The sequence below is a fragment of the Rhopalosiphum maidis genome, chromosome 2 (genome assembly GCF_003676215.2).
Source record: "Rhopalosiphum maidis isolate BTI-1 chromosome 2, ASM367621v3, whole genome shotgun sequence".
In the NCBI taxonomy this organism is placed as follows: Eukaryota; Metazoa; Arthropoda; class Insecta; order Hemiptera; family Aphididae; genus Rhopalosiphum; species Rhopalosiphum maidis.
The window spans coordinates 8,728,756-8,738,133 of NC_040878.1; the positions used below are offsets into that span (position 1 = coordinate 8,728,756).

Here is a 9,378-nt window from a genome sequence, read left to right on the forward strand (position 1 = left end):
AAAGGAAACACACATGCCTCTATAACTAATGCTGATATAACGGCAGATTTTTGTAAAAAAAAAATAAGAACAGCAAACAAACGAAGAAATTCGAGAATTTCACCAGTTACAGGAATAGGCCGATTGGAAGGTAAACATAAATTCAAAACAGTGATATATTTTTTTTAAAGACTTGAGCACATTTATTCAGACCATAACTCAAAATGCTTTAACAATATAATATACCTAAATAATAAGTTTATAAATGGCACAATGATTAATGAAAATCCAATATTGTTGATAGTAATAGTATAATTAATAATAATGAGTAAATAATCCTCCCATTTTAAAAATTCATTTTTCTAATAGTTGTATATTACAAAGAAAAAATGTTGAAATATTTTACAACAGTTAAAATAGAAAACTGGGAAACAAAACAAATACCAACTGGCTATATTATTAATAAATAATAAAATAATTACTTAATGAGCCAACATTTGTTTCCAATGTTATCCTTCACAAAATTCAGTCTTAATTTTACAATAATTTGTACAACATGTTAATATTATGATAGGTAAACGAATAAATAATATTATATATATATCAATACATTATAATATTGTTACAGGAATAAAAAAAATTGACAAAAAAATAATAAATATAAAAACAAATATAATATCACATACGCACTTGTACTTTACATACGAATAACGAAATGGGAATGTCACGAAAGTTAAAACAAAAATATTGAGTAATAGTATTTAATGTATTGATTACATTTGTTTTTTTTTTTTTTTTACGAATGGCAGACAATTTTTATGTACATACAAATTCCATATCCTGACTTAGCGGCCCATCGTTTCTCTTATTATCATAAATAATACAACTAGCACCGACTCAAATTGTTTGCCTATTTATAATAAAAAGGTTAGGGGACAAATCAGCGGTATTAAAATTCTGAATTAAAAAATGTTATACATAATACATATAATAATCGATTATAACTTAAAGTAGTAACTGTACATTTTTTGTATAATATGTATTGCACAATAATTTTGATTAACGTCAAAAAAAAAAACAAATTATTATTTTTTAAAAAACCTTTTGATATTAATGAGAAAAAATTGAGCTTATGACTATGATGACATGACTACATATCCACAAAAAAAAAAAATATTAATAATTGTTAATTGTAATTCAAATTGGTGATTTTTGGCTGATGGACATAAAATAAACATATTGTATATACAATATGTGTGGTTATATTGTTTATTTTCGCTATTTGATTGTTTTTTTTTTTCATTACTTTCCTGAAATTTATAATAATAAAAGCTATTTACACGTGAGATCCATGGCGACGTCGACGATCATCTTGTTATCGGATTTGACGGAAAGGTCTTCGGGTTCGGTCTGTTCCGGCGACTCGAACTTGACGAAGGGTTCGCCGCTCCGTTCGGGCGATTGAAACCGCGCGATGAACTGTAGATAGTGATACGGTTCGATGGACGGGGCCGTGGGCGGCGAGACGGCTCGCGGTTGACTTTGTTGCGCGTACACCGCCTGTGGTTGGGGCGGCGGCGAAGACCAGCATTTTTTGCTGGGCACGGACGGCGGTGGAGACGACGGCGGCGGCGGCGAATCGTGCGTGGCCGGTGTCCACGACGGTACCGAAGTACACGGATCGGTGGTCGGCGTCACGGTCGGGGCGGCGCCGCGGCACCGCTTTTTCACGACTCCGCGGGGCTTGCTGTTCTCCTTGTGCTGTCGCTTGTGGTCTTTTAGCTCGGAGGCCGTTTCGAAGAACGCGACACAGTACTCGCACGGGTAGGTCGTCTCGCCGGTGTGGGTCTTGAGATGTCTGCGCAAGTTGGCCACCTGCACGAAAAACCTATTGCAGTGCGGACACCAAAACGGCTTTTCGCCGGTGTGCAGTCTGACGTGGGTCTTGAGATGATGGTCGCGGGTGAAACACTTGTTACACACGGAACACACGAACGGTTTTTCGCCGGTGTGCGTGCGCTCGTGGTTCTGGAGCACATGCTTGTAGCCGAACTCTTTGCCGCAAACCGTGCACTTGAACGGCCGCGTTTGGCGCGGGCGCGACGAGGACGGCGGGTTGGACGAGGACGCGGACGACGCCACGGAAGACGTCTCGTCGTCGCCGCCGCCGCCACCGCCGCCGTTGCTGGTCGGGGCTATTGCTGGCGGTTGATTGTTGTTACGCTGGTCCAGCCATTCGGGATGTAAGTCGAACACTTGATGCATGATCTGCATGAGGACTGCGTCTGTTGTCGAGGTGGTGCCCGTCTCCTGCTGATCACGGGCGATGGAGAACTGTAGACGGCTATAACTTTTGAGAAACAGCGTACGTAATTCGTGTTCGTCTCTGGGCACTTCACGGATTTTGTATCGCTCGAGAATTGCGTTCAGCGCGAAATGTACCCAATAATCACCTACATTTACTGCTAAAAACAAAACAAAACGGAACAATTAATTATACTGCCGATAATATTTTATTTACACGATTGAGATAGGGATATAACAATCTTTCTCTAAATTATTTTTTATCAACTAATTAGGTAAACGTTCTTACAAAGAACTTATTATTATATGGCTGGAAAATAATTATATACCTGATCAGGTAAACTAAAAACTATAAAAATAAACGATCGATTGTTTATTATAAAAACAGTGGTTGAAGAAAATCGAATACAAATTGTCAAATACGATATTATAATATTTGTACAATATTCATAGGTATCCAAACATAATACAATTAATTTATTAATTTTCCAAACCAGTGTTATTTATAGCTTTAAATAACCAGGGACGAAATTAAGTTATATAAATATTTAAAACAAATATAATATTTAATATAGTTTTTAATTCTAACATTATAAACCTACCTAGGTAATTAATTAATTATTGTAGTAGATTAAATTCATTATTTTCGTGAGTATAATTAATAGAAAAATAATATAGTTATTGCTTGCCAAAGAGTATTAATATCATGAAGAAGTGCTCACTATTTACCTATACAAAAATTAACCCTTTTTTTTAGATAATTACGTAATTCATAAAAATAATACCTAATTTATTCAATAACAGTATATACAATAGTATGACTAAAAAGGCTTGATTATTTTAAATGTATATCAACATTTCTATTTAGATATTAATTGGATACAAACATTAATTATTGGTGAAATTATTAATTAGTGTATTTCTTTAATAAAATTAACAATATTATCATGGATAATAAATGTAAAATAATATCAACCAATATATTTTATATAACATTCAACAGTAGATTACCTACGAAATAATTTAATAATTCAAATTATTACTTATCAATTTAAGTTTTTATTGCATAATCGACGATTAATGAATAATAATTTTTAAACAACTACCGTGTTATAAATACTATTTCGAAATTCGATAATCTTGGTTTACTTTATCGAACATATTTACATATCTACCTAGGTCAACACAGATTTTATTGAGAAACGTTACACGTGTTTAATATTTAATTTACCATTGGTATAAGTTGTTATTTAATACTTAATAGTTACCTATTAGTTATTAATTATTTTACACGTGACATTTTTATTTTTTTTAACGTTATGGTATATTCGATTAGTTGTATAATTTGTATACATAATTAAATTAACTAACATAAACTAAACATAATATTATTTTCATAGATAAAAAGCCAGTACATTCAAATTAATAAATAAAACTAGTATTCTTAGTGTAACGACATAATTGGCCATTGCAGTTAATGAGTAATGAAATCAAATATAAAAATATATAGCTTTCTAATCCTTGTAATAATAATACAATTACAGTTAAAATTATCGTTTAAACACGTTTTTTGAATGGAAATATATTCAACATTTGTTAATAGATTTGTGGTAAAATACAAAATCAAAGCTGTCAAGCGATTCATTAAGTGCATGTTAAAGTTTAAACATTATTACATAACGACCATACAATATAAATAGGTTTCGAGAACATCCGATAAATCTGATAATATTCTTTTGGGTTTTTCGAAAATATTTTTAGTTTATCGTCGGAGAAAATTAGGCAAACCCCTTTTGCAACGCTATTGTTTTTAGGTCGTTGATCACAGCACCTTTATCAATAACGTAAACAATACTACAATATTTATATTACGTTAACCTTGTCGTCGGACCTTTGGACTAGTAGGACAATATTCCGTGGCAGCGCGCACAAACTTGTGCGCCGGTGTGTGACATTGGCGCGACAATTTAAAAGTAAAACGTTTTAAACGAGAAAATCGGTACGATCTACCCAGCACAACGCATACCATTTCATGAATCAAACTAATTCCGTTCGATCGGAATCGCAACGACTACGATAGATATATCTCTTAATGTAATTACAATACGGAACTACAATATTATTAACGTTACATAATAATAATAACAATAATAATAATAATAATAAATACCCTTCATGTCCATTTCTTCGACGTGTTCGGACTTGAAAGGCTCCGAAGAGTCGAGGTTGTTGGTCCCCAATACGTGCGCCATCGGACTTTCATAGGACACCATGTAAATGTGCGTTAAAAACGGCTGGTCAAAAACCCGACAATATGATATATCGTATAGTATTAATATATAATATTATGTACGATTGTATTATTACGACGATGACGATAATAATAATAACAATTACGATAATATACAGTAATAATAATATACGACAAAATATCGCGTGTAATAAATGTCGAAATAAAAGTACGGCCGACGCTGCGTGCGACCGGCGAGTCGCGGGACTGATCGGCGAACGAGAGACAGTGCGAGTGGAGTGCAAGCAGTGCAACTGTGCAAGTCGAAGTTCGGCCGGCGTGGCGCGGCGTGTGATCAATTTATATTCTCGACGGGGGAACGAAACGACGACGACGACGACGATAACGACGATTGCGGCGTTTAAAGGTTACTCTTTCTCAAGTGTTTATTTATTTTTTTTTTCACGACGGTAGCGGAGAAGAAATGTGCGCACGGCCGACGCGTACGGATGGCACTGCGATAATATTATTATTTTTGCCCGATTTTCGGAAACCGGCTCGGCGGCTCGCGGCTCGTCCAACGGTGGGCGGGCGGGCGCGAGGGGGTCCGGTAGCCCCGCCTAATTCGTTCCCACCACCGGCGGACTCCCGCAAATGGGGTGGAAGTACGGAACGGACGGTCGCGGCAACGGCCGATTGCTGTTGATTGCCGCCGCCGCTGTATGTCGTCGCGTCGGTGGTAGAATATTTTACGATATACCTACTAATGAGTAATAATGAACTAATATTAATTATCGTTTACCGGCGGCGTTTTAATTGAACGGATAAACGTCTCGTCGAGTTCTGAATTTTTTTTCGGCCTGTTGTTTACATTGTTTTTCAGCAGCCTACAGGTGTGTGTGTGTGTGTTGCATATATGCCGACTATGTTTAAAGAATGCACTAATAGGATACCTATGTATATAGGTACTTTGCCACTTAGGCCTGACTGTGACAATTTATCACTCTATATGCTGAAAGAATTAGGTCCGTAGAAAATATTGTTTTTACATCGTATTTGGCGTATTTATATATTTTTAATCCACCGATGTTCGATGCAAAATGTATTCAAATGCACAATGAACGATCAATCGTCAAACGCATTAAACTCGCACGTCGAGTAATAAATTATAGTTTACCGATATATGCATATAACATACGTATAAAAGAGCAATTTATACATTAATTATTGCTAAGTCATTTTATGAAATGTCTTTATTATATAGGTATAAAATTTAATAAAAAATTTCTGATTTTTGTCGAAAAAAATCTTTTCTACATATACACATATAATAGTTTACTGTAAATAAATTTTTCAAGTATAAACTGTTTTAATCTGCATTACAGTCTTGCGTAACTTGAGCTTCGCGGACTTGTTCGCTAAAACCTATTATACATTATACATTATACATATGTATGTCATATATTATATTATTATATTAAAGAGATCAATGAAATAAAAATTTGTTTTTTTGTGATTCCGAAATCCAAAATCATCGATATCGTCGTATCGGTTCTAATCACAGTTTATAAATGTCTATCCATATTAATGCTGTTAAATAAAAGTACGGAACACCATTATCTTCGCTACAATAATAACCTAAATTACAACTGCTGGGTATCTATTTTGTGTAGTTAATTTATTGCTCTGTAGCCTACCAATAGAATAATATAATTAAATAACTACATTATGGTACAGATAAAGTGTGTGTTTATGGACAGGATGAAAAGAAGAATTTTTTGAAAAAAAAAACACCATTATTGAGTAGCAAATAATAAGTGTCTCTAACAATAATTTACTTAGGTATCTTACTACCTTAAGTAACCTTTTAAGAGAAATACAAATGAAAAAAAAAGAATCGAAAACGCGTCTGACAAGTGTCGTCTGGAACGGCCGGAAACGACTTATAGAAACCGTGTGGTATTGTAAATTCGGCAAAATACAATTGACATCTGAATTTATTTATGTAAACACTATAATGAAGTGTTTTTTTTTATATATACCTAACAAATGCTATTTATGTATAATTGTCGTATAGGTATAGTAAATAAACCTAAATGAAACTCGTAGATTAACAGTACCTAGGTGGCTACTAACTTAAATTGTAACATGGATAATGTGAATTAACTTAACACCATACGTGGTACACGCAGCTAAAAGGTGGTGTACTGGCGTATATGGTATATACGAAATTAAAGTCAGTAGGTTTATATTATGTTTAAAATAAATTATGTAGAAACTTATACTTTTTTGAAAATTATTGAAACGTTAATAATTGCACTCCGTAAAATCTATTTGGAGGATATACCGAATCGATTTAAATGATATCACTTGTTCTCGGTATAAATTTATAATATGATAATTATTATTGATGGACTATATAACTGATGGGTACTTAACTTATTTTGGTCAATCATCGTAATCTATTACCAAAATAACAACAATTATAGGTAATTTATAATGTCCTAGGTTATGTAATATATTATAGTTAACAACAACAAAAGATAAAAATACACTATTGACTTTGAAAATACAATTTTTTTCATAGTTTTTCAAAGTGCTTGGATTATTTAGGTGAATAAATTTAAAAAAAGAAACATTTAATACATAACTGTTGCTCTCGTTAGTATTTGATAACTTTTCTGAAGACGATTATTCTTTCGTAATATTTTTTAGGTTTAGGTACATTTTTTCCTACTTATCGGTGTCCGAATACTTTGATATGGGTTAAAAAATCCGATTCGCTATTATTTGTTGCACAATTAAGTTGAAACGTAGAATTTTGCGAACAAAAGGAATATAACTGTAAATCGTAATGGTTATTCTTATTATTGGTTTTTATTTTTTGTGAGACGACGTTTTATATACGAAATACCTAATTCCAATGGTTCATTACCTAAGCCATCTCCGCAGGAAGTAAGTGAAAACTCAAGGAAAGAAGTGGGTAAAAAAAAAGGTCGTTGCCAATTTCATTGACCATGTTTACGAAAGAATATAAATCGAGACCACACAACGTACCACAAGAAGAGTCATCGTTGCTTTGTGTTAATAATAATAATAGTAATAAAAAAGATCTCCTTTTGCCGTGTAAAAAGGAAAACAGACACACACGCGATACGGTTCGTTTTTATAGACATGACAACGGGTGTTGGGCGTTAGCGTCGTAATAATAATATCGGTAACGTTGTGTAAACAATATTATATACCAGCACACGTATATATTATTATGGTTTCGTATAAAAACTATTATACTATAAATGGGTCTAAAGTTCTTGATTATTTTTTTTTACAAATTTTGTGTTCCTAGTATTAATATTTTTGTACGTGTTCAGTAGTATAAATTACTATTTACTGGTATATATTGATTCCAATCGGAGAATAACAAAAAACAAAACATTTTAATTACCTGCCTAACCCAAGGCAATTGCGATATAAACCATTATTATGTATTAAATATTGTGGAGTGCATGCTATGTATAATATACTAGGTATACATCAAATATGTATTATGTTGTTTACTGCTTTAAAGGACTATACTCAATAACAATGTTATATCGATGCATTATATATAAAATAAATAAAATATAAGTGAACCATTACTATTATAAAAACGTTTAAATTGACTAATAAGTGTACTTTTATATATTGTGATGTACAGTTTCATATTTTTATATCCAGACCCATTATTGCAAACGATTATAAACTTTCATATCGTTTGGCCATGTATACACCTATAACGATTAGAGGTAATCGCCATATTATATCAACAGTAATCACACGCCATGAAAGAGAGCAGTTAACAAATATTATTCTACATTTTTGTAATAAAAGTCGCGTAGTCGTAAATGTTAACAAATTAATTGACAGTACGGCGAGAGATGTACGCAGACTATAGACCAATCAATTAAAACTTAAATTTCCATAATAAAAAAAAAAAAATACTCCTGTACCTATAAATGTATCGTTGGACTAGAATTAATCACGCTTAAAAAATTAAAATATTAAAATCAATGTCTTTTTATAGAAATCTTAATCTGCATACTTATATTATTATTATTAAAAATTGTATTTACTACCAATCATGTGATACAAATCATCAATATTGTATAAACAATTTTTAATACTATGCATTAAAAATTCTTATAATCAATAAATAATACGCCGTTAAAATTAAAAAAAAAACAACAGAATAAATATTTGCTCTAAAAAATAAAAACTTTTGAATTTTATTATGAACTACCTTCATTTTTTGTATCTTTACCTAAAAAAAATTATTTACAACGAACCTAACAACATGTAAATTCAATTTTATAAATTCGAGCCTAATTTAGTATTTAGGACTATTGACAATATCGTCATCGATTTCAGTCTCGTAATCACATGCAGTCACGGGTAATCGTTTATTATTATTACTTATTATGCACCCATAATATAAACTTTATAGTACAGCCGTTTAATGATAATGAACAGGATAACCCGATAACGATACGTTTATACGTATAATAATTATTCCGACGTTTCACGTATATTATACATGTACGTACGTATTAATATTATATAAGTACATACGCGATACGCCCTGTGAATTATTAGGTGCACCGCTATTTATACAGTATACAACACATTATCTACTACGTGGTTCTAGAACTATAGGTGTCATGACAATAATATAATATATTTTTATACGTTTTAATCTTATTAATTATCTGTATGCTGACTGTAATATACCGTTACGACCGTCGTCAAAATAACTGTCTTGATATTATACATTTTACATAATAATATTATAATTGTGTAAATACTAAATAGTAATATAAAATAATAGT

General features: G+C 32.3%; 1 protein-coding gene across 2 annotated transcripts; it reads right to left on the bottom strand.

Annotated features, from left to right (window-relative positions):
• Positions 1 to 746: 746 nt before the first annotated feature.
• On the bottom strand, positions 747 to 5,058 carry LOC113551750 (protein krueppel-like). 2 transcript variants are annotated; one of them, XM_026954198.1, is made up of 2 exons: positions 4,454 to 5,058; positions 747 to 2,441 (listed from the first exon to the last, which is right to left on the bottom strand). In XM_026954198.1, exons 1-2 carry the CDS (start codon positions 4,554 to 4,556, stop codon positions 1,312 to 1,314), a joined length of 1,233 nt encoding a protein of 410 aa, XP_026809999.1. In that variant the 5' UTR covers positions 4,557 to 5,058; the 3' UTR covers positions 747 to 1,311. The 2 variants fall into 2 exon arrangements, with proteins under 2 accessions (XP_026809999.1, XP_026809998.1); XM_026954197.1 differs by having other exon boundaries at positions 747 to 2,444; positions 4,454 to 5,054.
• Positions 5,059 to 9,378: the final 4,320 nt, after the last annotated feature.